General features: G+C 45.6%; 1 protein-coding gene across 8 annotated transcripts in view; it reads right to left on the bottom strand.

Annotated features, from left to right (window-relative positions):
• Positions 1-520: 520 nt before the first annotated feature.
• ZNF536 (zinc finger protein 536) overlaps positions 521-26,068 on the bottom strand; it is a 488,422-nt gene continuing 462,874 nt past the window's right edge. For 3 of the 8 annotated variants that reach the window (XM_028839576.2, XM_077977120.1, XM_028839578.2), the window contains exon 6: positions 521-3,378. In XM_028839576.2, coding sequence (XP_028695409.1) covers positions 3,134-3,378 — 245 coding nt within the window. In that variant the 3' untranslated portion in view covers positions 521-3,133. The remainder of the gene's footprint in view (positions 3,379-26,068) is intronic. The other 5 variants (XM_028839572.2, XM_028839573.2, XM_028839577.2 and 2 more) reach the window with 2 other exon arrangements.

Raw genomic sequence — 26,068 nt, 5'->3', positions numbered from 1 at the left:
TCGGCTCACTGCAACCTCCTCCTCCCAGGTGTGAGCGATTCTCCTGCCTCAGCCTCCCAAGTAGTTGGGACTACAGGCACGCACCACCATGCCCAGCTAATTTTTGTATTTTTAGTAGAGACAGGGTTTCACCATGTTGGCCAGGCTGGTCTTGAACTTCTGATCTCAGGTGATCTCCCCGCCTCAGCCTCCCAAAGTGCTGGGATTACAGGCTTGTACCATGCCAATTTTGTGTTTTTTAGTAGAGATGGGGTTTTGCCATATTGGCCAGGCTGGTCTTGAACTCCTGACTTCAAATGATCCGCTTCCCAAAGGGCTGGAATTACAGGTGTGAGCCACCGCACCCTGCCCAGTACAGGGTTTTTTATACATGGAGTTTGACAACGTCTTGCCAAAGTCTGATAAACCTGCAAAAATATGTTTTACTCCTCCTAGTAAATATAAGCGAGTAGGAAAAGCTGTGATTTTTTTTTCCCAGAGGTAGAGGTTTTATTGCGTAAAACACTGGATAAAACTGGGCTGCTTCAAAGACATTTTATTCTAACAGCAGAAAGAAAACAGTCATTGCTGAAAAAACAACTTTTAATACTTTCTATACCAGAATAAAGTTCTGTCAACTGATGTATTATAATAATAAATAATGACCAAGAATAAACTTTAAATACAAAGTTTTCTACTTGTTACAAGCATAGCAACAAAATCCTCTACTCCTATTGATCTCAGATTTCCTCCAAGATAGATTTTTTTTTTCTTTGCGTAGGAATGTAGACAGTATTATGACCAGCATCACAGACTACAGAAGTTACAGGGAAAAAACTTGACATGTTTAGATATGAGAACCTGATGACATTCAGAAACTGACGCTGCATCACTGTGGCTGTCACTTGTTTGTATTACAAGTTACAAATGTTCTGGAAAGAAGGCCTGTGTCAGAGGGGGAAGGACAGTAGCACTGGACAAAATGGAATCAACACACACGCCACAAAGAAGAGGGGATGTTCCCAGTGTCACAAACAGAATTATTGCCTGTCGCATCTGAGGATGCTGAAAAGACACAAAAAAATACTGAAAGAGCTCCCAAAGTGCTAGAAATGGAATGTGGCTCTCATTTTTCCCCCACTTTTTTTTTTCCTCTTTTTTTTTCTTTTTTCTTTTTTTTTTTCATCTTTTTTTTTTTCTTTTTTTATTTTTCTTTGCTAAGATACCAAAGGCAGAGCAAACACAGAAAGCAAGGGACTGGCACAGTCACCAAACACAGTAGTGCAGTTAAAATCCTAAAGCTTACTACAGTCGGAAAGTTTTCAATAACATTTCAGTCCTTTCTCTAGGATCATAGAAACAGTTGCATTAAGTTTATCAACTCGATTTAAGTAAGGCAGTGAGAACTATACTAGAAAAACAAGAAAGCAGCTTGCTCTATGCCAGATGGGTCCAAGTTGCACAGCGACCTCATTTACACTGAAACCTCGGTTAGATGACACCCTTTTGACAGCATATGCAAACCGGATTCCTTATTAGCCTGAGAATCTTTCTGGTCTCAGGATAGCACTAAGAATTTTATTTACATTGATTGCAGTTTAGTATTTTTGTAAACTGCTGTAGGCAGAGCTGAAGTTTTTAAGGCCCTGGGGTTTAATCTGTGCTCCCAGCCTGCAAGGAAATATTGACTTTTTTTTTTTTTTAAGTCTGAATGATTTTGTTTTAGAAGAAGTTAATACTTTCATACTTCTCTACCACCACAAGCAACAGCACCAAATTCATGTCACTCAAAGGAAGTATGTTAAAAGGCTCAACTTTACACCATGCTAGCAGATGCAAGAATAAACCTTTAACTAGTCTTCTTAAATCATTTTTTAATGAGTTAAGTGTTTCATTATTGACACTCAAAATCTCCTTCTGTGTGGTGCAGAACTTGATAAATTTGGAGTATCCAATCAGTAGAAAATCTAAAATCTACAAAAATATAGAACACATTTGTTTTACAAAAACAGACATTTTAACTCAAACAGTTTTCATCATTAGAGATAGAGAGCAGGATGTTTAGATTCATATTTTAATACAAGCTATTTCATAAGAGCTTGCCGGAGAAGAAAATCTTGCTTCATGTCTGTGACACTTATAAAAACCAACACATGAAAAAAAATCTGATAATAAGGACTGGAGCAGCCTTCATTCAAGTAAAATTTTAAAAATCATAATAAAAAAACTTTCTATTATTACCTAAATTTTAACTGCTCACCAGCATCTTCTATGGATGGGGTTAGCTAGTTTTTCTAACAACATTTTATATAATTACCCTACATTTTTTTTTAAAATAGCAACTTCCTTCTTCATCCAAAAATTTTTTTGAAAAAAGAGAAAAAGACCACCAAGAACAAAACGTTTCCCTCAATACTGCAATTTGGTCTAAAAAAAGGAATTACTCATCAAACCTGCAATGGACATTTGTCTGCAGACACTTCCTGATCATTGATTTCATTTGGCTGTGTATTTCGTGAAAATACGCATTTAAGATTTCAATCCTCTGCAGTGCCGGTCAGCCCTGGCGCTGGCTGCGGGCCGTCTAAGGTTTCTCCAAGAGTGCAGTTACACCACCACGTGAATTGATTTTCTCTGCAGTGACCGCTCCAGTCTGACTGGCACCGCAGCTGCCTCCCGACACATCTCATTAGGGTTCTAGGCAAATGACAGCAGCTGGTGTCAGATTATAGAGGTGTTTTCAACAACGAAAACACAGCCCCTCCATCTTCAACGCAACACTAGATCATTTAGATGGTATCGTTTTTCCGTTAAGAGCATTATTTTTGGACAAAGACGACCTTTGAGTTGGAAGGGCCCCCAGCTCTCTCCAGCTCAGAGGGCACCAAGAATTTTTGAAATCACTTTTCTCCCACCTGCATTGTTTTGGAAGTACTTGTTGCCGGGTAACAGTTTAGCAGCCATTTTCAAGGGCTGGGGAATTTTTTTTTTTTATATATATATAGATATCTTTTTAAAATTTTTTAAATGTTCTATACACTATTAGGGGGGTTGTACATGATTTTTTCCCCTTGGAATGCAGTTAGCAAACTTTTACCAGATGCATAATGTTAAAACCGTGTAAAATACTATTGCAATATACAGGTTGGTCTGCTCAGTTGGTCTCCTCCTGGCCCTTGCCACCCTCTTCCGTGAGGTCTGCAGAGCTCCCCGCCTTGACAGCTGTAGGCTCCTCGAAATTCCCAGAAGCCTCCGAGTCGACCCTGGAGCGCTTGAACCTGCGGTCGGGATACTGGCTGTTGTCAAAAGGCATGCGATGGACGCAGAGGACATGGGTCTTCAGGTTCCCCTTCTGAGAGGCACTGTAGGGACAGTAGCGGCACTGGAAAGGCCTGTGACCTGTGGGCAGAAAGAGTGGCTGGTCAGCACTGCTGCTCACACCTTCCTGGCCCCCGGGGCTCAAAGGATCATCATCGCAATCACCAGTATGATCAATATTATTATTACTTTGCAAAAATCAACTAGCAAGGGTTAGAAAAGCAGCCGATACATCAAACACATAAGCTAAGATTTAGAAGGTCTTCCCATCCCTGAATATTTTTGTTGCTGTTGTTAGAGATGTAGTCTTGTTCCTCATCTCAGGCTGGGAGTGCAGTGGTGCAATTATATCTCACTGTAACCTCACACTCCTGGGCTCAAGCCATCCTCCCGCCTTAGCCTCCAGAGTAGCTGGGACTACAGGTACACCACAATGCCCAGCAATGTTGTTTGTTTGTTTTAGAGACAGGATCTCGCTATGTTGCTTAGGCTGGTCTCAAGCTCCTGCTTCAAGGGATCCTCCCTTTTCAACCACTTAAGTAGCTGAGATTATAGCAAGCCACCACACCAGGCTCTTGCTAGAGTTTTGAATCCAGACTTTCTAGGTAATTGAAGATAAATCTCCCCATACTTGAATTTTTTTTCTATAAAGGGTTAAATAGTAAATAGTCCCAGATTTGCAGGCAGAGAGGCAAAATCCAAGATATTATGTAGGTATTTGTAGAACAAGACAGGAAACAAATATTCCTCAACTTTTTATTGATGAAATTCAAAACTTTATTTATGGACACTGAAATTTAAATTGTATATTAATTTCATGTGGGATGAACGACTATCATTCTCATTTGAGCTTTTTCCCAAACATTAAGAACATGCATAAACCATTCCTAGCTCACAGGCTATATAAAAACAAACAGTTGCTGGGCATGGTGGCTCACACCTGGAATCCCAACACTTTGGGAGGCTGAGGCAAGTCAGCTCTCTGAGCCCAAGAGTTTGAGATCAGCCTGGGCAACATGGTGAGACTGTCTGTACAAAACAATTTGAAAATTAGCCAGGGACATGCCTGTAGTCCCAGCTACTCAGGAGGCTTAGGTGGGAGGATCACCTGAGCCCAGGTGTTTGAGGTGCCAGTAAGCTATGATGGTGCCAGTGCACTACAGCCTGGACCACAAGCAAGACCCTGTCACAAACACAAAGAACAAACAAACAAACAAACAAAAAACCAGACAATAGTTAGATTTGGCTCACGAGCTACACTTTGCTGATCCCCGTTCTGCACAAAGACCATAAATCCTTCCATCTGGGAGTCTGACTCAGGCCTCAGGGCAAAGCCAGTTCACGTTCTTATCCTCCCATTGACTCTTCATTGTTGAGCAAACCAAGAATGGCAAGGGAGCATGTGTTTGGGGGTGGGGTAGGTGAGGGGTGCCACCCAATGCTTGCTCTTAGGCAGAGTTGGAAGGGCTGAGCTGGGGGGATTTGTAGAGTCTGAGGGTCTCAGGGGCAGCAGCGGAAGTTGTCGGGACCGGGAGCAAGATGAGGTAACCAAGGCCAGCATGAGTTTTAAAGAAGGTAGATTTTGAATAGTGACTCTTGAAATAAAACCTTCCTAGAAAGATTCTAATTTGGAACAGGAGGTGGATTCTTGTGGAAGTTCACCTAATCCTCCAAGCCTGACATCTCTACCCTGATGCGCCGCAGCCATGCGCAGACTCTGCCATCTTGAGGAACCGGTAAAACATCTGGCTGGGGAAGTTATTCTGAAGCAATGACATCTCCCCTGCTTCCGGGAAGTTGTTGATGAGACATTCCTGGAAGTTCTCGTGTGCTGTTTCACCCAGCACCCAGAGAGGTCAGGGCCCAGAGCTGGGTTTCATTTGCTCAAAAAAATAAACAAGTAAATAAACAGAGGGCCCCATCATTGGCTCCAGAAAACGAACAAACACATATTCAACACTTTTTCTAAAGCAGTAATGGCAGTCCTGTGTCTATTTAGCAAAACGGTCTTGTTCCTGAGAAACAGGAAGCCAACGCAACGTTGGAAGCAGAAGCTCACTTGCCCACTGAATTGCACCCAGTGCTAAATTCTTGCTTCTTGTTGGGTTTCTGGAGTTCACTGCCTCCTTGTCCCCTCATGACCAACTGGTGTCCAGGACTAATCCATTCTACCTGTTCAATCTTTTCCTTTGCAATGCCGACTTCAGAACCAGGTCCAGTCTGTACCAATTCTTGTCTAGACTATGAACATGGCAGCCCCCGGGGACCTTCATGCTTCCAGTTTCCCACCTCCAGCCTGTCCTCCCCAGGAACAGCAGAGCGAGTGCCTAAAGCAGAAGCTCAACCTGTGATTTCTTTGCCCCAGATCTTTGATGGCCACTGGCCTCCAAAGGAATAATAAGGACTTTCATGGCTCAATCCTAAAACACCCTTCCATTCCACACTACAGCACAACCCCTTTTGCCCACACCAAACCAAACATCATCATGGTCTCTGTACATAGACGTCACTGTGCAGGGTCTCCATACCCTTGCTTGTCTACCCTCTCTCTGAAATGCCACTTCATTCTCTGCAGGCTCAAACCCACTTCTCTGTTCAGGCTCTGATCAGTGGGATGCCTGCTTTATGGGCCCGAATGTATGTACTGGTCCTCCCAAAAGGCTGTGAATTCGTGGAGCAAGAACCATCACCATCTCAGTGTTATGAATGCCAAGCCCAGTGCCTGGCACAAAGCAGGTAGGCATGAACTATTTATTATCTTCTTGTATCACCTTGCCTTTTTCTAAGGAATTATACATTTTTGGATTTTTTTTTTTTTTTTTTTTTTTTTTTTAGATGGAGTCTCGCTCTGTCGCCCAGGCTGGAGTGCAGTGGCATGATCTCAGCTTACTGCAACCTCTGTCTCCTGGGTTCAAGCGATTCTCCCTCCTTAGACTCCCCGAGTAGCTGGGATTACAGGCATGCGCCACTATGCCCAGCTAATTTTTGTATTTTTAGAGAGATGGGGTTTCTCCATGTTGGCCAGGCTGGTCTCAAACTCCTGACTTCAGGTGATCCGCCCACTTTGGCCTCCCAAAGTGCTGGGATTACAGAAGTGAGCCACCATGCCCGGCCAGAAACTATACATTTTTGGATAGTGTTTCTGCTTCTTCTGTTTCTACTACTGACCCTGATACAAGGCTGAATTTGATCAACCTTCTCACTTCAAGAAGCCAATTTGCAAATCTACAGACTTTGGAGTTAAAAATAAAATAAAGTACAAGAACAGTGACTTGCTGTGGACCTTTCCTGACAGTTGACCACAGGAAGAAAAGCACAGCCATCATCAGGGGCCGCTATCATGATTGCCAAGTAAGAGAAGGAGTCCCCAGAGTGACTGCCCATTTACTGTCTTGCCACCCTTTTCACCTTAAGGGCTTAGTCACCTAGGGAAGGCCCTGGGTTGGGAGGGGAAGGACAACTGAGACGTATTTCTAATGCAAATTTACAATTGTACAAAAAACTGTAAATGGTCCCTGTTTTTCATGACCTAGGAGTTAGGGCATAGACTGAAGGATGGAATTAGGATGCCAGTCAGAGACAATGGGGTGAGCAAAGCCATGCCCATTCTCCCTACCATAATGGTGAATCTAACAGGGCTAAGCTGGGCATCAGTGAGTTCCAAGTAGATCCTCCTGGCCAAGCAGCTTAGTCCCCAAGATTGAGCCATCCAATATTTCAAGTTATCATCCCTGTGGACCCGAAGCTATGCCCAGGACTCACTGAGGGAGGGTTCGAGCTACTCTGAAATGGACGCTATTGAGCAAGAAAAAGGTGGGCCCGATTTGTAGCTGGAGGCCTAGAAGCCAACTGAAGGTCGTCCCAAACAACACAGAGAAGGAGCAAGACACCAGGAAACCTGAGAAATGTTTCGAGGCTCTGGCCAAAGCTTCTCTGAAATGGACTGTATTTTTCTGTTTCTACCCAGGGCAGCTCTGTGGTAGCTTGTGGACAAAGGCTGGCCACTGTCCTAATTACCATGGCTCAGATAAAACTAGGGCTAAGTCATTCATCTATTCATTATATGGCAATAATTTATTGATGGAGAATGTCACTATCGTTTGACAAGTCTTTCGAGTAAAGAACTCCAAATCATAAGTAAAAATAAAAAATAAAACCAAAACCCTTGGTACCATGATCCAAAGAGGCCAGCAGAACTACGAAACAAAGTGGCCAGACCTCAGTATTGTTTGTAAATCTGCCTCGGTTTACCAGGATGACTTTGGTTCTTCCATTCTTCAGTTGTTTTTGTTCATCAGCAAAACTGTTTATTGTATTTTCTTTTCTGTTTTTGTTTGTTTGTTTCTTTTTTTTTTGAGACGGAGTTTCGCTCTTTGCCCAGGCTGGAGTGCAGTGGCACGATCTCCGCTCACTGCAGGCTCTGCCTCCTGCATTCTTGCCATTCTCCTGCCTCAGCCTCCCAAGTAGCTGGAACTACAGGCACCCACCACCATGCCCAGCTAATTTTTTGTATTTTTTTTTAGTAGAGACAGGGTTTCACCGTGTTAGCCAGGATGGTCTTGATCTCCTGACCTCGTGATCCACCCGCCTCAACCTCCCAAAGTGCTGGGATTACAGGTGTGAGCCACCGTGCCCAGTCAACTGTCTATTGTATTTTCTATTGTTACATTAGCAAGTAATAATTTCACATATGAATCCTATGCTACATGGAAGCTGCCCTCCCTACAAATGATACTGCCACAGGAGTGATGCAATGTGCCTCTTGGCAAACTAAAATATGAACCTCAGATATCACCTTTATTTGCAATGAAAGCCTTTTTGATTTGGCCAACTTGGTATAAAAGCACTTAGTACCTTTTTTCCACCAGTTGATTTTAAAATATTAATCATGATTTTATCCTATAGTTATATTTTGAATCTCTGTTTCTTGGGAATAGTCAAAATGTATAACAATGATTCTGGCAGATTTGGATACTTCACTGGTCAAAACATTAGTATTGAATAGGTTTCATTTTCACTTAGGTGAGATGGAAATCTATATGTAAATCCATCTAAAGCCATGCACGTATCCATTTGTAGAAAGAAGTCTATACAATGCTAGAATCATAATAAATCCTGATCTTGCAATGTATCTAGTAAGTAGAAGCTTTGTAGACAATACTGGTAGTACTGAAAGACCCTGAAGGCTTGTATTCCACAGTTTTTCACGTACATTTTTGCATGTTTATCCTCATATTTGAGCTTTGGACAGTTTTGCCAAGGGATGATATCAGCTCCATTGTACAGATGCGAGAGCTGAGATACAGCGAACCTAGAAGGTTTGGCTTTAAAACAAATTTCCAGTTGATATAAAGTACTGAGTCCCCCACATTCTCTAAACAAAGACCATGATTAAAATGTGTTTTTGTAGGCTCACACACACATACACACACACACACACACATGTGTTGGTTTATACACAATTTACAATGCATTTTATTCCATATCCATCATATTGTTTTTAGACACACACACACACACATCTTTCTGAGTTGTTCGCCAAACGACTCCCCGGAGACTGATGTGGAAGAAAGTTCTATGAAGAAATGAAAGGCCCACGCTTGGGGAAGCTGACTGGGAGAAGCTATGATAGGCCCAGAAGAAGCCATTATATTTTCCCAAGAATCAAATATAACTGAAAGCTTGATCTTTTGATGATGAGAACATTTATTCCCAAACAGAAAGCTGTTGCTATGCACAGTACTGTTGGACATGACACATTTCCGAGTCCAAGTAAATCTGGATAAAAAGTTCCAAACGTCTCTCCACCATTTGTCCCTGCGAAGCCCCTGATGACAATAAGATTGGGATCTGTTGGCTTTGGGTCAGAGAACATAAGCAAGGGCTCCAGAAAAAAAAAAAAAAAAAAAAAGTGCTGAGCTCTGCTGAATACGTCCCTGTGGATTTCACATATTTCTGACAGCAGAGACCCTCCTGAAGGCAGCAGCAGCAGCAAGAGGGGCCCATGGAACAATGCTGCGAGACATTCCAGCTGAGGGGACTGTGGGTTTGGAGGAAGTCAGATCTCTCTAGATGGAGGTAGGTCATCTCATCCCCAGAGGAGAAGCCACTGCAGTGGCAACAGGGCAGCCCCTCAGTGGCCTGCACACTCCATCTATCCCTTTTTTTTTTTTTGAGACGGACTCTCACTCTTGTTGCCCAGGCTGGAGTGCAATGGCGTGATCTTGGCTCACTGCAACCTCCGCCTCCCGGGTTTAAGCAATTCTCCTGCCTCAGTCTCCCAAGTAGCTGAGATTACAGGTGCCCGCTACCATGCCCAGGTAATTTTTGTATTTTTAGTAGAGGTGGGGTTTCACCATGTTGGTCAGGCTAGTCTCGAACTCCTGACCTCAGGTGATCCGCCCACCTCAGCCTCCCAAAGTGCTGGGATTACAGGTGTGAACCACTGTGCCTGGCCTGTCTATCTCATTTTAATGAAACAAAAGGCCAGCCATGTTGCCTGTGCCATCTTAGTTGACTGGACCTAGACTTGGGGATTCCTAGAGGTGTAAGGAAGATGTTAATGTCCATCAATGTCGAAGATGCAGAATAAGTATTAAGACAGACTTGGGTCAAGCAGGCTTCCATTGTGGTAGAACTGAAGAGAATAAGAACACCCACTCCTGCCAGCTCCCCGTTAGAGAGAGCATCAAGGCGATGGCCTCTCCCAAGTTGAACCTGCTAAGAAGCACCACACTCCAGGATGGCCTTTGGTCAAAGAAGAAGACCCAGGGCTCTCTTGTTCTGGTACCTTTGCTTTATTTTCAGAGCCCTCCTTCTCCCCAGTGGACCAAGAAGCTTGGGTTCCTACCACTGCTTCCCTCCTCTGTAAGGTTGCTAAGCTACTAGCACCCTGAACTTCAGTCTCCTCTCTCTCTGACCTTAGGCAACCATTGGAACTCAAGGTTTCCATTTCCACATCTTGATAATGATGCAATAATACTGACACCTATATCACAGGAGTGCTGTGAACATCAGATGATGGCATGTGACACATTGGTAAATGACGAAGAACTCCAAGATGTCGGCTGCTTTCATTGGCACGGCTGCTGTTTCCATTGTTGTCATCGTGCTGTTGATCTAAGCGGGTTCAGGGGAAGCTCTGCCTGGTTCTTCATCGAAAGTACCGAGTCAACAGGTGCCCCCTGTGCCACTGTCCTGTGCTTCCTGCCACAGGTAGCACCATGAAAGCTTAAGGGATTGTCTCTCCTTGGGGCATAGGCATTTGAATGGGGGCTCTGGGAAACCAGAGGACCTTCAAAGCCCAAAGGAACAAGTTGGTAACAGTTGCATTGCACTGGGAGGAAGTTCAGCAGACATGAGATAGAATTTGATGTAGGTGAGGCCTCTTGCCAGAAGGAACTCCCCATTTAGAGGGCAGGGCTAAGTTGGCTGGGGGCCAGGTCCCAAACAGCACTGGAAGGCAGTGCGGGCTGTGATACGGTATAGGTGATGGAGAGCTCCTGTAACCCCTGCCAGGAGGAATCTGAACCTCTGAGCGTCCCTGCTCCTCATCTCCCTTAAAGCCCCCATAGTTTGCTGTACTCTGGTCACAGGGGACTTCTCTGTGTTCTCCAAATGTGTCATGCTCTTTCCTGCCCCAGGACCTTTGCTCCATCCTCCTTGATCGTCTCTTCGATCTGGACTCTGCCTGCCCCTACTTCATCCAATTCCTGCAACCTTATCCTCTAGGCTCTCATGCAGCTGCCTCTGCCTGGGGAAGGCCTCCCCGATGACCCCAGACCTGCCATCATGGCTGTGACACACATCCCAGCACACGCCTCTTCCTCAGCCTGGCTGCTAGCAGGAGCTGAACAAATAAAGCAACCACGGTTGTCTTCCCCACCAGGCAGACTGTCTGCTCCACGGGGGCAAGGACTGAGCTTTTATTTTGGGGTTGTTTGGGTTTTTTGATGATTGTTGTTACTCACCACCCAGCACGGTGCTTGGCACATCACAGATCTCTGCCAAGCATTTTTTTTTTCCAGCAAAGGAACAGATGAATGAAATAGGTTGCCAGGAGATAGGAAAGAGAGACAGTGCTACTGCAGTCCGAGGGGCATACCTGAGCCCAGGCACAGGAGCAGGAAGCCTGGGTCAGTGCAGCGTCCTAGGAGTCCTAGGAGCAAGTCAACGAGGTACAGGGGAAGCTCAGTGGGGAGAGTGAACAGGGGCCAGACACACAGGACCCACTGGGAAGCTTGGCCCTCATTCTGTAGGAGAAGAGAATTGGGAAGACTTTCCAGCACTGCCGCCACACCAGTTCCCAGAATGTTCCCAATCCCCATCTATCTGTATCCTGAGCTCGGAGCCCTGGTGATGTGACCAGATGGGGGCCCCCCCCAACCGCCCGCCCCACCTCACTCCCCTCTCTCTACCTCTCACTTTGAGGCCATCAACATTTCCCATCACTGCCATGCGAAAAGTAAGTACATCATACGTTAATTTGTATTGTCACTGCACCGTGGAGCCGTGGTAAAGAGCACATTCATTTTTAATCCACTATGAATAATATATAAATATGTATACAGTGCGGAGGGTCAAGAGGAGTAAGGAGAAAGCAAGTCGTACATTGTTTATAACAAAAGTGGGGAAACGAGATATTTTTCTTACTTGCTAGGATGGAAATATCTGCACTTTCCCTGCACCTAAGGGGGAGTAGAAAATGCCTGCCCTTGGGAGGACTATCCATTTATTACAGCTCCACACTTGTGGGCAGCTGGCTTTGCGGAAGAGAGGGGGCTGCGTCTATGGGGCTTCCAGACTTTCCAAACTGATGGCTTCTCCCCATCTGTGGGGCAAAGGATAAGAGAGTGGGGAGAGGGGAGGTGACCACCCTGTGGTGTTGAGTCCTGGGGTGATGACAGGGCCCATTGGTGAACATGTTCTGGTACACACTCATCAAAGTGCATCAGCACGAGTGGCCTCAGTTGGTTCTCACGACTGTCAGTAGGGAGAGATGGCAGAGGGATTCTTCCCACCTTACAGACATGAAATCCCCGATCTAGGGAGATTAAATGATCATCCAAAGTCACACGTGTGGAGCTTACTGCTTACTGATCAGGAATTCAACTTCATGTCTTCTCTAAAAGAATGCTCATCTCTGCACCTGCTCCTGCCATGGACTGCAACCTGCTTGCTGGAAGAGTCTCTACAAAAAGGGGTTAGGAGTCAAAGATGCTCCAAGAGGTGGTCCATGAACCCCCTGAAGAGGTGTGTACCATGTGTATGTGTGTGTCTCTGTGTGTCTGTGTGTGTTGGTGTGTGTTTGTGTGTCTGTGTGTGTTTGTGTGTGTGTCTGTGTGTGTTTGTGTTTGTGTGTATGTGTTTGTGTGTGTCTGTGTGTGTGTGTTTGTCTGTGTCTGTGTGTGTTTGTCTGTGTCTGTGTGTGTTTGTGTGTGTGTGATATCGCACATGCACCACATGTCACTCCCCTTACTGGCATAGAAGAAGCCCATCAAAGCTGGGCATTGAGCACATGGAACATCATTTTCAGAGGATAGGATCACAAAATGTCTCTACGACAGAAGGGTGTCCTGCATCCACGTTTGACAGTGCCACACCTAGAAGGGAGCAGGTGATCAAATGGAGAGAAGCAGCCTCAGCGTCAGTTCCCACACACGGGGCTGTAACGTTCCGGAACAGCCACTACCAACTGGCACCCAGAGGGGCTCCCTATAACACACTTCTCCCAGAGCTGCACAACCAGCGCCCCCTGAACTCCTTGAAATTAGGGACATTTAGGCAATACCTGCAGCTAGGTAAGAAACTGGCTCCCCCTATAGGTCAATTGGATACATTAAAAATTCAGGGCCACGGGTGGCTCAGGCCTGAAATTCCAGAACTTTAGGAGGCCAAGGCAGGAGGATTGCTGGAGGCCAGAAATTCGAGACCAGTTTGGACAACATAATAAGCTCTCATCCCTACAAAAATTTAAAAATGAGCCAGGTATGGTGGCACGCATCTGTAATCCCAGCTACTTGGGAGCCTGAGGCAGCAGGGTCACTTGAGCCCAGGAGTTGGAGATTGCAGTGAGCAGTTGGAGTGCCAGTACACTGCAGCCTGGGCAACAGAGCAATACCCTGTTGCCCAGGAAGAAAGAAAGAAAGAGAAAGAAAGAAAGAAAGAAAGAAAGAAAGAAAGAAAGAAAGAAAGAAAAAGAAAGAGAGAGAGAAGGAAGGAAGGAAGGAAGGAAGGAAGGAAGGAAGGAAGGAAGGAAGGAAAGAAAGGGAAGAGAGAGAGGGAGGGAGGGAGAGAGGAAGGAAGGAAGGAAGGGGAGGAGAGGAAAGGGGAGGGGAGGGGAGGGAAAGAAACATGGAGGGAGAAGGAGAGAGGGAGAAGGAGGGAGGGAGGGGAGTGGAGGGTAAGGAGGGAGAGAGAGAGAAAGAAGGAAAGAAAGAAAAGAAAGAAAGAAAGAAAGAAAGAAAGAAAGAAAGAAAGAAAGAAAGAAAGAAAGAAGAAAGAGGAAGGGAGGAAGAAAGGAGGGTAGGAAGGAGGAAGGGAGGAAGAAAGGATGGCAGGAAGGAGGGAGGGAGGAAGGAAGGAAGGAGATAAAGAAAGAGTAAGGGAGACAGAGGGAGGGAGGGGAAGGGAGGGAGAGAGAAAGAAAGGCAGATGGAAAGGAAGGAAGGAAGGAAGGAGAAAGAAAGAGAAAGAAAGAAAGAAAGAAAGAAAGAAAGAAAGAAAGAAAGAAAGAAAGAAAGAAAGAAAGAAAGAAAGAGAAAGAAAGAAAGAAGAAAGAAAGAAAAAAGAAAGAAAGAAAGAAAGAAAGAAAGAAAGAAAGAAAGAAAGAAAGAAAGAAAGAAAGAAAGAAAGAAAGTAGAAAGAAATAAGAAAGAAACGGAAGAGGGAGAGGAGAGAAGAGAGAAAAAGAAATTCAGCTCCCCAGAGTGGGCCCCGCCACCTGGGGGAAATCCACTGGGTATGGTGGTACAACAGGTTCATGAGTGGGTCAGGACTGCAGGGTGCTGGGCTTGTCTTCACTTGGCCCCTCACCATCACCTACTGCTTCCTTTGAATATTTACTGCTTTGACCCTGAGGCTGCAAAATGGGAGGATGCCAGCCCAGGACCCTAGCAATCCTGCCTTCAGCTTCAAGAGGCTCAGCGGCTCAGTAGGGCAATGATAGAGGTAGAAATGTACATAAAGAATCACTAGACCCACAGAGAGAGCTGTTTTCTCAGTTGCACATATACTTTAAAAAATTTCCTAATTCCAAATAGGCAAGAATGGTTCCAATCAGGTACGTAATTTATGTTTTCAGTTTAAAAAAATATTCATCCATCTCATCAAAGATGCTAAAACACTTTGGAATATCCTTAGTACAAATAAATTTAGGTTTCAAATTTCCTGTGATTTGGGTTTTAATTTAGAAGGCTACCCAAAAAAAATGTACTTATTTTACAAGTGCATTTTGATCTATGTGGTAATGGATTGAAGACATCTGTGTGAACTCAAGCTTAACTTCATATTTATAATATAGATGTGTGTATATACAGGAGTTAGTACACAAGCATATATTTCCTTATTCTGTCAGCTGAGAGGGTCTAGAAGCAGTGACATTGGTTTCTAATACCACTCTCAAAAAAGGGAACCAGGGCTCCTTGGAGAAATGGCTGATTCTAGGACTGGGATAGGAAATATACAAAAATAATCCTGGGGCATTTAGTGCTGCAAAGTAAGAAGGTACTAAAGAAAAAATATCCCACATATTGATGGTGGAGTGGAGGGTGTCAGATTAGCACAGAGTTTGCTGAAGGAGCCCCATACCCAAAGCTAGAACCATTTGAGTAACAAAGTAAACAACGTAGTATCAGATTATGACCCGGAGTCTAAAATAAATATCCACAGGTCATACCGGCATAAATGATTGCCTCAATAAATACAGGGAGAAGGACTGACAAATGCCTTGTGCATTCCAAATAATTCTGTGGCTATTTCTTGCTCAAGGAGACGGAGCATATCTCCCTACTCCTTAAGAGTGGACTGTGCCAAGTGACTTCCTTCCAAAGAGTACAGTATGGAAAGGGATGGGAGAGTAACTTCTGTGGAGAAACCCAACAAACATGACCCCAGCCAGTAGATCAAGGTCATGCTGATAGCATGTGCCCTTGATTTGATATGATGAGAATGGTAATTTACCTCTGTGGTCCTCCTTCCCTAAATCCATAACGCCAGTCCACACACAAGAAATTGCAACTGAGGGACGTTCTGCAAAATACTTCTGGAAACTGTCAAGATCATCAGAAACAAGAAAAGTAAGAAACTGTTGCAGCCAGGAAGGTGGAAGGAGACAGGACACCTAACATAATATGGTATCCTGGAGCAGAACAGGATATTGGGTAAAAACTTAAAAACTAAGAATACAATATGGACTTTATTTAACAATAATGTGTTAATATTGCTTCATTAATTGTGACAAACATACCCTACCAATGTAAGATGTTAATAATAGTGGAAAATGGCCATGAAATCTATGGGAGTTCTCTGTATTATCTATGCAACCTTTTTTTTTTTTTTTTTCTTTTTTGAGACTGAGTCTTGCTCTGTCACCCAGGCCGGAGTACAGTGGCGCGGTCTCAGCTCATTGCAGCCTCCACCTCCCAGGTTCGAGAAATTCTCCAGACTCAGCCTCCTGCATAGCTGGGACTACAGGCGCTCGCCAATGGGCCCAGCTAATTTTTGTATTTTTAGTAGAGATGGGGTTTCACCATGTTGGCCAGGCTGGTCTTGAACTCTTGACCTCAGGTGATCCGCCTGCCACGGCCTCCCACAGTGCTGGGATTACAGGCATGAGCCACCGCACCCGGCCTCTATGCAACATTTTTATAAATCTAAATCCATACTAAAATTAAAAGTTTATTTTGAAAGTTTCTTTAAAAATGGATTTGATTGATTTTCTGTGAACAGGAAGAAACCAACACCCCACATCAAGAGATGCTACCAAAGTCACAGAACCAAACAGGTAATACTTAACTTTGGTTGACACAAAAACTTCAGAAGGGCGTATGGCACACCCACAGTCTGCTGGGTCTGCAACCCAAGGATCAGGGAAGGCAGCACAGCAGATTTTGAGAAATCACCACTGTCCTGCTAGCATGCAGCATTTTTCTTTATTCAAGCACAGTGATGAAGATTGTAGATTCTCAAGCCAGACACCAGGGCTCAAACATATCTGCCTCTTATGGGTTGTGTGTGCTCTTGGGCCAGCCAGTTAACCCTTCTAAGTCTCAGTTTTCTCATCTGTAAAATGGGTGCAATAATAATAATAGCTCCCTGATAGGATTGCTGTGAGGATTCAGTGAGATAAGGCCTGATGCTTAGCACAAAGTGCAGCACATAGGGTTAAATGAATGTTTGCTAGAAAAGGCTGTAAGTATTCAAATACTTCATCTATTACATGCCCATTGCATGGTAACCTTGAACTTCAAATGGGGGATGTGCATTTTGATTCCTCTGCCAATGCTGAAGTCAGGGGTTGGGTTGCCGTTTGTCGGATGATACAGGTGTGGCTCTGTGTCCTCACCCAAATCTCAACTTGAACTGTGATCCCCAGGTGTTGAGGTGGAGGGTCCTGGTGAGAGGTGATTGGATCATGGGGACCACTTCCCCCATGCTGTTCTCTTGATAGTGAGGGAGTTCTCACGAGAGCTGATGGTTTTAAAAGCAGCAGTTCCCCCTTGCTCTCTCTCTCTCACCTGCACCATGTAAGACGTGCCTGGCTTCCGCTTTACTTTATGCCATGATTGTAAGTTTCCTGAGGCCTCCCCAGTCATGCAGAACTATGAGTCAATTAGACCTCTTTTGTTTATAAATTACCCTATCTCAGATCCTATCTTTGTAGCAGTTTGAGAATGGACTAACACAGAATCTGTCCAGAGCCACAAAGCCAGAGAAAGGCAGAACCTGGTCCTGCAGTTGGAGCTCAACCTGCACTGTGTCTTGCTGTCTCCCTGCAGCTCGAGGCCCAAGTTCAGTTAGGATAAGAGCTTAGACGATGCCAGATTTCAGCAGGACATCAGCAGAGAGAAGCCTCTGGCTAGGAGTGCAGAGTCCCCCACGCCTCCCAGCTCAGCCCCACCAGGTGCTGGCCTCAGGGTTACCCTTCCTGAGGCCTGGCCTCTAGATGGCTCCCTTCCTCGGCAACTTCATCCCCCCTCTGCTATGCATGCCCTACAGACGTTGCCTTATATCCTGTTTATTTGCTTACCCAGGCTCCTCTGATGAGTGGAGCCACCAGCCTGCCTGGGTGGTCAGGCAAGCCGGCCTGCCCTGCCGGTGTGCACTCAACAGCAACTATTGATCGGGGACCTTAAATCATTGCCCGGATTTTATGAAAGCATTTATGTTTATCATTAAATAACCTTCAAAGGGTCGATGAACTTACATTCCGTTTTTGAAGATTTTTCGACGTGTAATATAATAATACTCTAATGATACCCAGAGTTTGTCTCTGGGTGAGTGCATTTAGTCTTTAAAGAAATGCCGGCAGAAACCAAAGAGAAGGCGCTGGCCTGGAAGTACCGGGGGGAGCCGGGAGTGGAGGGGCTGGTGGCCTACCTCACTCCTCCAGAAATTCCCTTCTCTCTCCAACATTGCGGAGGTTGGGAGAGAGGTGCTTATTAAACCGAGCTCCAAAGGTGATTTTAAATGGAACCAAGCTGACCACTTTTCAGGTTAACAGCCTTAGCAAGAAAACCCCAAAAACTAGTGAATCAGAGTTGGATATTATTGCTAAAACAAAGCTAGAGTTGTGTATTTTAAGTTTTTAACCAATTAATTTTTAAATATTAAGTGAAGTTATTAGGGTGATACTCAGAGATGGCAAAAATAAGGAGTCTAAAATTAGCAGACGCAGCACCTATGATTCACACATTTAATATCCCTCGCTTCCCTCCTTAGGAACACTGGGCTAAACACAGTTATCTGAAATCCCTGTTGGCAATAAGATAGGCTGTAAGGATGCACAGAATTTAGCAGAGGTGGTGACAGCCAACCCTATCCCTGTAAACCCTCTTCCGGGTACCAAGTCCACTGGGTCAACAGTCCACCTCAGACCAACAGTGAGACTTCTCCAGGCTGAAGAAAGCCACACCATCCATACCAAGTCAAGTCCCCAAATCCTGTCTATACATGTGGCCACCCCCTCCTCTATAGCCATCCATGGCTCCCTATTTCTCACTGCAGTATCTCACCTCCTTAACCTGGCTTTCCAAATTGCAATCCCTTCTTACCTACTATACACTGCCATTCCTACTAGAAATTCACCCATCTCCAGCCCCCACATCTTCTTCCATTGAGACCCACCAAAGCCTCAACTCCTCCTGGAAGCCGTTCTCAGGACCCAGCCTGCAGAGCTCCACTTATCTGTGGCACCACACAATTAGGCACTTAATTATGTTCTATCAGGCACTGCTTGCTAATGGCTTCCTGTGATGTGGGCTTGGTGGGGCTATTCCTTCCTCTAGGAGGTTGGAAACTGCTGCCCTCTAGCGGGCTCTGCACACAGTAGGGACTGAATAAGGAACCAGACATTGTTTACTGAAGGACCTCTTTCCGGGGGTTCAGCCCACAGGAGTCCCCACCTTGCTATGCACACCCTGCTCAGAGCCTGGCACTTGGCTTCCTTCCTCCTTCACACCTCCTACATGACCCTGGAGCACCCTCCCCTGCACACCCTCCCTACCTGGGTTGTGCCTCATACCTGGAATGCCCCACCATGCCTTGCTGTTTCCCTCAGCAGGAAAATCTCAGTGCTCTGTGCTCCAGGGGGTCCCCTTAGTAACCCCAATCTCAGCTATTAATCCTACGCTCTTCCTCCCATTCTCCACGTTGGTGGAGGGTGTTGAATGGCTTCTCAGGTGAACATTGACTCACTGGGTAGCTCTGCATTTTCCTCTTTCCTGCATTGGAGCTCCGAATCCCAATCACAGCTCCGAGAACCACACCCTCCCCTCCCCCACGCTTTCCCTTCACCTTACCACTTTCTGTGGGGGACTGGGACTGTGAGCTCCAAAAGCCCAGAGGCCTCTGCACCATAGATTCCATCACTGCCGTAGACGTAAATGCATTCACCCTCCTAGTGGTTACAAGCTGCAGGCCCACATATTTTTCCCCCAACACTATTTCTTTAAAAAAAAAATGTAATTCATTGCCAATGTTACATTTAAAAAAATATTTCACATTAAAACATGGATTTCCAGTTTCTCTCGCAAAGTCAGGAGGTCTGGCAAGATCTTCCTGGAGGCAGCCGCTGGGGAGCTGGGTCCCACTTATTCCCGCTGCCTGGCACCTGTTTACTTCCCAGGCATCACCAGCCAGGCGCCTGTGGGCCCTGGACTTTCCAATCTCCACTTTGTACCACTCTCATCTAAACAGTCAGTATGGCACCTTCTTTGGGGTTGGAGCAGGGAGACTGGGTGAGGCTTTGTGTGTTTTTTTCACCCAGCAGATGAGCTGCATTCTTGTACACACCCAGTGAAATAAACAAGTGGGTGGTCTCTGCTGGTTCAATCGCTTCCTGTTTTCCATTGTGTCGCTTAAAATGAACACATCAGCCCTTAATTGTAGTTTCTGTTTTATTGTACAATTTAAATGTGGGAGGGGGGCCAATATTGGAACTTGGCTTGTGCCAAGGGTGTGCTGTGCTCTCTATGGCACTGGGAAAGCCACAAGGGGAGGGGCCGACCCATGAAAGCACCAGCATGAAAGCGCCTTAAGTGTATCGATATCCAATCCACTGAAAGCTGGCATCCAAGGTTATCTGTGGATAATTCACTACCTGCACACATCTTTCATAAAAACATTAGTGCATTTCCTATAGGGGGTGGGGGGGCCCATATGGGTTGCAGAGCAGCTCACCAAAAATAGTGTCGCAGGAGCAGTCACATTCCATCACAATTCAGTGAGGTTGTATTGTATTAATGTGAGTTTATGTGTGAGAAAGAATCACACATCTCTCTTCCCATGAAGGAATCAGACACCCGCAATCTATACCCACAGTATATATCCATATAGATGGGCACACTGGATATATTTAAAATAGCTACTTTTTATCATGCCCAATTCCACAAATTGGTACTGTGAACAACAGAAAATTACAAAGTAAAAAGGAAAGATGGAAGCATAAACTTTTCAACGCTCAGCCCTCATCCCGGAGCCCCACTAATGTCGTCACTTGGCAGAAATAAATAAATAAATTAAATAAAGCACAGAAGAGAGGTGCCTTTCTTTTCTTTATGAAGTCACAAAGGAAATGAACCTCCTTTCTTCTCTTCTTTCCCCCCCACTATAAAAGGCTCTCTCTAAAATCAAAGGTGTCAGACTTTGCATATCCTCTTGCTGGCATAATCCAGAATATGGCTGAGGAATGACAGATGTCCGCACCCAGCTGCAATGAAGCATGCGAAAGTTTCCGTCTAATCCACTTATTTCTCTGTAGTCACGTAAACCAAAACAAATGGGCAGGGCTTTACATCAGGGGGAGAGGGAAAAAACCTCACAGCGTCAGGACTGTATTGCATGATGCAGTCTGCACGCCATCTTGGTATCATCCTTCCTTCAGCAGGGATAAGGGCACCTTGTGGTGTGATCCCGTGTGGACCCAAGAGGGTCAACTCATGTATCCCTTTGTCCCATGTGAGACGAGGTTTCCCAAGGGAGAGAGAAGTTTGGAATGAGTGGGGGGTGTCCGAAGCACGGAGAGGCATAGGGACAAGCGACCATGTGCAAGCACACACTACTAGCACCTCCACAGTGCACATGTACAGACACACACACACACACCCCCCCCCCCAGCTTTTGGAGCTGCTAAAGTAAGATGATCAGTTTAATCACCAGGCACCATCGTTTTCAACTACTTGAATAAATCCAGAGGAATTATAAACGGAGCCCGTGTGTAATTAAAGTGAGGGTTGTTAGACTCTTCATTTAATAAAACACTTCAAAAGAAAAGCCCTTATAGGTTTAGCAATGCCACGGGGAGCAGGAGGGTAAGTGAGCGCTGTGGGCGTGCGAGCAGGCGGCCCTGCCTCTTCCTAGCATGCAGCATGGCCACCTTCTGAACCCTCTCCCCTTTAAATCTTGTAAGGAGCCAGCCAGGAGCCGGAGTCTTGGGGCTCTTTCACCGCCAGCAGTTGCAACAGCTGCGAAGCACTCTTTCAGTGCAAGTAGCGAGCAAAGACGTGACGGATTTCGCCCATGGCAGAACGGCGTTCCGTTTCTGGCCCTTCAGGCAAAAACAGTAAAGGCAAAGAGGAAAATTTGAGATTTCCCCCCTTAAACTTCCCACAACAACCTCAGCAAAACCACATGACTTGCCTTCTACAATCTCCCTGGTGTGTTCGCTGCCTCTTTGGCAAAGACTCAGAATTACTGTTATATAAATTCCATCTGATGCCAGAGCGACCATCTGTGAGTAAAACTGCTTCACCTACGTCTGCCTGCAAAGCCACTCTCCCAGAGACAAGGGAGAAGGGGAAAAAAATTTGATTAATTTGCAGAATGCTTGTGATTTGCTCATATATTATTATAACTGCTCATCAGCACATGATGAATTCCCAGCCCTCGGTGCAGGCACCCGTTTGGTTTCAGCAGTTTCTTGCGTCGGCACCTGACAGACTGCAGGGTTTCTAATGACTTTCAGATGCTTACAAACAGTAATTCTATCTTCAGAATCAAAAAGAAAAATCTGTAGGAAGAAAAGAGGAGCAAGTTCGTCTATTTCATTTCCTTCCTGTATATCCACATGATTTAACTCTTAAGGGCAGCCTCGGATCCGAGAGGGGGCCTCCTAGGCCCGGCGGTGACCGCCTGCAGAGACAAAGACCCCCGGTCGGTCACTGGAGGGGAGGTGGAGGCCCGGGCAGAGGCTGCAGGCAGGGGTGATGCCAGGCATCGCCGCCCAGGTGCCCACCACTGCCACAGGGTGGCCCTTTCTCTCCCTCTGTGCTTCCTAATCCCTTTCATTTGTCCACTTTTAATACCCCAGTAACCTCTCGCATTCTCTGCAAGCCCATCTGCCTCTTAACTGCAGTTGGATGTCTGGTTTTCCCCCTTCCCCGTTTTTTTTCTTTGCTTTTAAAACTCTGATTATGCCTTCTGAAGCCCTGCCTCTGTGCTTGATTGCCTGTTTCAGATTAGAGATTTTAGCAAGGAGACAAAGACTTCAGAATGCACATCAGTCCCACATATGAGGGCCCACAGAAGGAAAAGCGATAAAACGCAATGCACCATCTGTCCACAAACAATAACCTGCGTGTTGGGAGCCTCGCAAATTATTTAGCATACAACCTTCCCAAATTACGGAGCCTTGAAACGGAGAGGAGTCCGGGCGTGAGACTCCCTTTGAGGTCCTTTGATATTCCCACCCCCTCGCCCTCGGCCCCAATTTGATTGTTAACAGTTGAGGAATGTCTCGGTGACAAGTCGATTTTTATTATCCGGATCTTCCTATTCCATTTGGCCTGGGATCCGAGCGGGGGCGGGCTTGTCCCCTGGCCGCAGATCTCTGGAGACGACCGCCCTGATGCAAAGTCTGTCTCCTTTTTTTCACGTGCATGTAGGGTGGGGGCCAGCGGAGGTGGTCTCCTGAGCAGACCTCACGGTTAATACAGAAAGATCCTGCTCAATTCTGCCGGCTCAGTCAGCTGGTCAGCGGGCTGGTTTGCTTTTGAAAGATCTTGGAGATTTTGTTGGGAGGCCTCTGGTCTGTACAAACAAATCTCCCTCCCCACCTCCAGCCCTTAACTCCTCTAGAAACGCGTTCTTCTGCCTTTCCTAGCTCAGACTGTAAGCAACAGCCTCACTGACCACCAGGCCATAAACTACCGATGATAGCCAGTATCTTTAGTCAAGCTGCAAAATTCCTTCTACAATGATTTGCTAAAATGAAAGAGAAAAAGAACCAAGCATTGCTGAAAGGAAAATAAAAATAATTTTGTCTGTGGGAGAGGAGTGGTTTTTATCAGATCCTCCTCACTTTGGTCTTAAGAATGGGACAGTTGATTAGTGCCATTCAGTCCTTACACAAACTATAAGGTAAGTCCCAATTACTACGATCCTTCCATTTTACAGATGGGAAAACCGAGGTGCAAAGGCAGTGAGTCATGTGCCCGAGTGACGCAGGAAACTGGGCAGCTGGCTATGAAACCAGGTGGTCTGGCTCCAAACCCCTCCTCTCTGAACCACCAGAGAACCCCGAGATCCTGCTTTAAGGTTAAGATTTGAAGGGCAGCCATTTAGTGCCAGTGAATTCAGGGGAAAGTTGTTTATGATGATTAATAAACAGCCAACAAACATCTTACTTCGCAAATAGAATCATTTCTTTCCTGAGTCTCAAAATAGACACATCTGAGAAAAAATAGAGAGAGACTCGACCTGAATGTGAACTAAATGAGGCTTCCTTACCAAACTCATCGCCAGCATAATTATCCGGATTCAAATCCCTTTCAAGTCACTTCCTCTCTGGAGTCCCCTCCTGTCCTCAGGAGGCCCCGTTTCTCCCCTTTCTCTACAACAGCACTTCATTCTTCACTGGACCTTTGTTTTGCTAGAAGAGTCTTTTCACCCCAAACGTGGCCTCCTCTAGGATGGTGGCCCAATATTACCGGCATTTGTTCCCCATTGATACCTAACAAAGCCGTGTGCCCAGTAAATGGTTGATAAATAAATACCTACTGTTGGATGATTGGAGAGGCCTCAAGGATGTCCATTCCAGTTTTATGAATTTAAGCTTGTTTTCCAGACTTCCCCAACCTGAAGTCAATTAAGACAGTGTTTACACACACAGTTTGGCTGAATCGGGGGCAGGGTGGTAGGAAAGAGGGTGCCTCACTGGCATTCAAGCAACCAGATGTTTATTTTATTTTGTTAAAATCCATGATGCCCAATGAAAAGCCACGCTGAAATTTTCACTTTCTGGTATCCAGCAACAAAATCTAATTATATTTCTTGCAGCCTTCAGTAACAAGCATGTGTACCTGTTTTGTTTTGTTTTGTTTTTTTCTATTTCTTTTCACCATTAATACCACACTGTCTCCTCTCACACACTCAGCAGGCTTTATAATTCACCAGGAGCTTTTGCCCTCACTGTTCCACGGGACACACAGGAACGCTGTCTCAGGAAGACACTTGCCCCCGGATAGTCCTGGTCCTTGATTGTCACTCTAAACATGACAAGTGCATTGATGCCCCTTCCCAAGGCCAGGGCCATCTACCTTTGAGAGGGAATCTCCTCATTTTAATAATATTTCCTGACAATTACACTGTCCCAGGAATAGCCACAACCCATCAGAAATCTTACTCAAATAACCGAGGTTTCTAAACTCCCTTCCCTCCCAAAATGATTTAGAAAACTGAAAAAGGAAAGCAGCAATGAGCATTTCCCCGAAAGAAAATGTTCCTGTTTGGACGGGGGATGCTGCCTATCACATCCCCTCCGCCCTCACCGACGGACATGTTTTTGGCATTTGAGCCCTTACTGTGATCAGGTATTGTACACAAATCAATGTCTCACTGAATCTTCAAAACAACAGGATAATATCCAGTGCTAGGTTAAGGTAAAGCTCCAAATAATTCCAGATGCAGGCAGACAGGTTCAAGGAGGAAGGAGAACATTTTGTTCTCAGCTTTGGAGACAGACAGCTCTCTACCTTCAGCTCGTAACAGCTGTATAGCCTTGAACAAGCCCCTCTTTCCTTCCAAAGCCTCAGTTTTCTCATCTGTGAAAGGGGCTCAGGCTAGTGCCTCTCTCCGAGTGGATGGCCAGGTCTAAGGGGATGACGCACATCGAGAGCTCAGTACAGAGCGTGGAGCAGAGCGGGCCATTATTGTCTAAGGCTATGGCCAGAAATATTGGCTGCTGTTATTCAGGGGAGGCCAGGTTCCTGGAGGCTCAGACCACCCTCTCTGCAGCCAGTCCCCAGGAGGTGAAACATCTCCAGCCCAGAGAGCTGCCAGGAGGGCCAGCCAGGCCGATATACAGCCTCCTATGCTCTGAGCTTAGCCCCAACACAGAGCTTCTCCCAACAAGAGCCAGAGCTACCCACTCGCCTTAGAAGCGACTCACCTCCTCTCAGGAACATAGTTAAATGAAATATTGGAGTCCATCAGTATAAAGTGGGGGTTTCAAAAGCTGTAGTAAGAAAATTAAAGCAACCATGTGAGAGTGTTTTATGCATGTGGGATAACTGCCTTTTGATATAGCTTTTTACTACACATTTGGTATTATGGATCCATAACAGATAAATGTGTATCACGGAATATATAAAAGTGCCAACAATTGTCAATATGCATTCACACGCTGTATTAAGAATATTCTATAAAAGACTCTCAAAATATGATGGATGGAGATAACTAAGTGAGTGATGCTGCTGATGAAAATTTGGAGAAAGTGCATCTTAAGCCCTAAGGAGGTTTATTAGACACAGCAGCCCAAACTCAGCTGACATTTACAAAAGTCCCTTGACACTCAGAACAAAGAGTCCTCACGCACACACGCTCCTCCAAGCAAGGACTCAAAACACACGTGAAAACGAAATACAGAAATTCCAAAATTGAGGCTCAGGTGCTGGGAAGGAGAGATCCGGGCACCTGAGTTATTCATCCAGAACAAATGTGGATGCTGACTCTCCAGACACTTGCGAGGCTCCCTGCAGAGCCCTGGGCAGGAGGGAGGAGGCGGACCGGACCGGTGGGGCTCAGCCCTCCAACCTCTAATCTCTGTGTTTCTGGG

Source organism: Macaca mulatta, chromosome 19 (genome assembly GCF_049350105.2).
Source record: "Macaca mulatta isolate MMU2019108-1 chromosome 19, T2T-MMU8v2.0, whole genome shotgun sequence".
NCBI classification, from domain to species: domain Eukaryota; kingdom Metazoa; phylum Chordata; class Mammalia; order Primates; family Cercopithecidae; genus Macaca; species Macaca mulatta.
The sequence above is the reverse complement of the archived record's forward strand: the minus strand, read 5'-3'. Positions and strand labels throughout refer to the sequence as shown.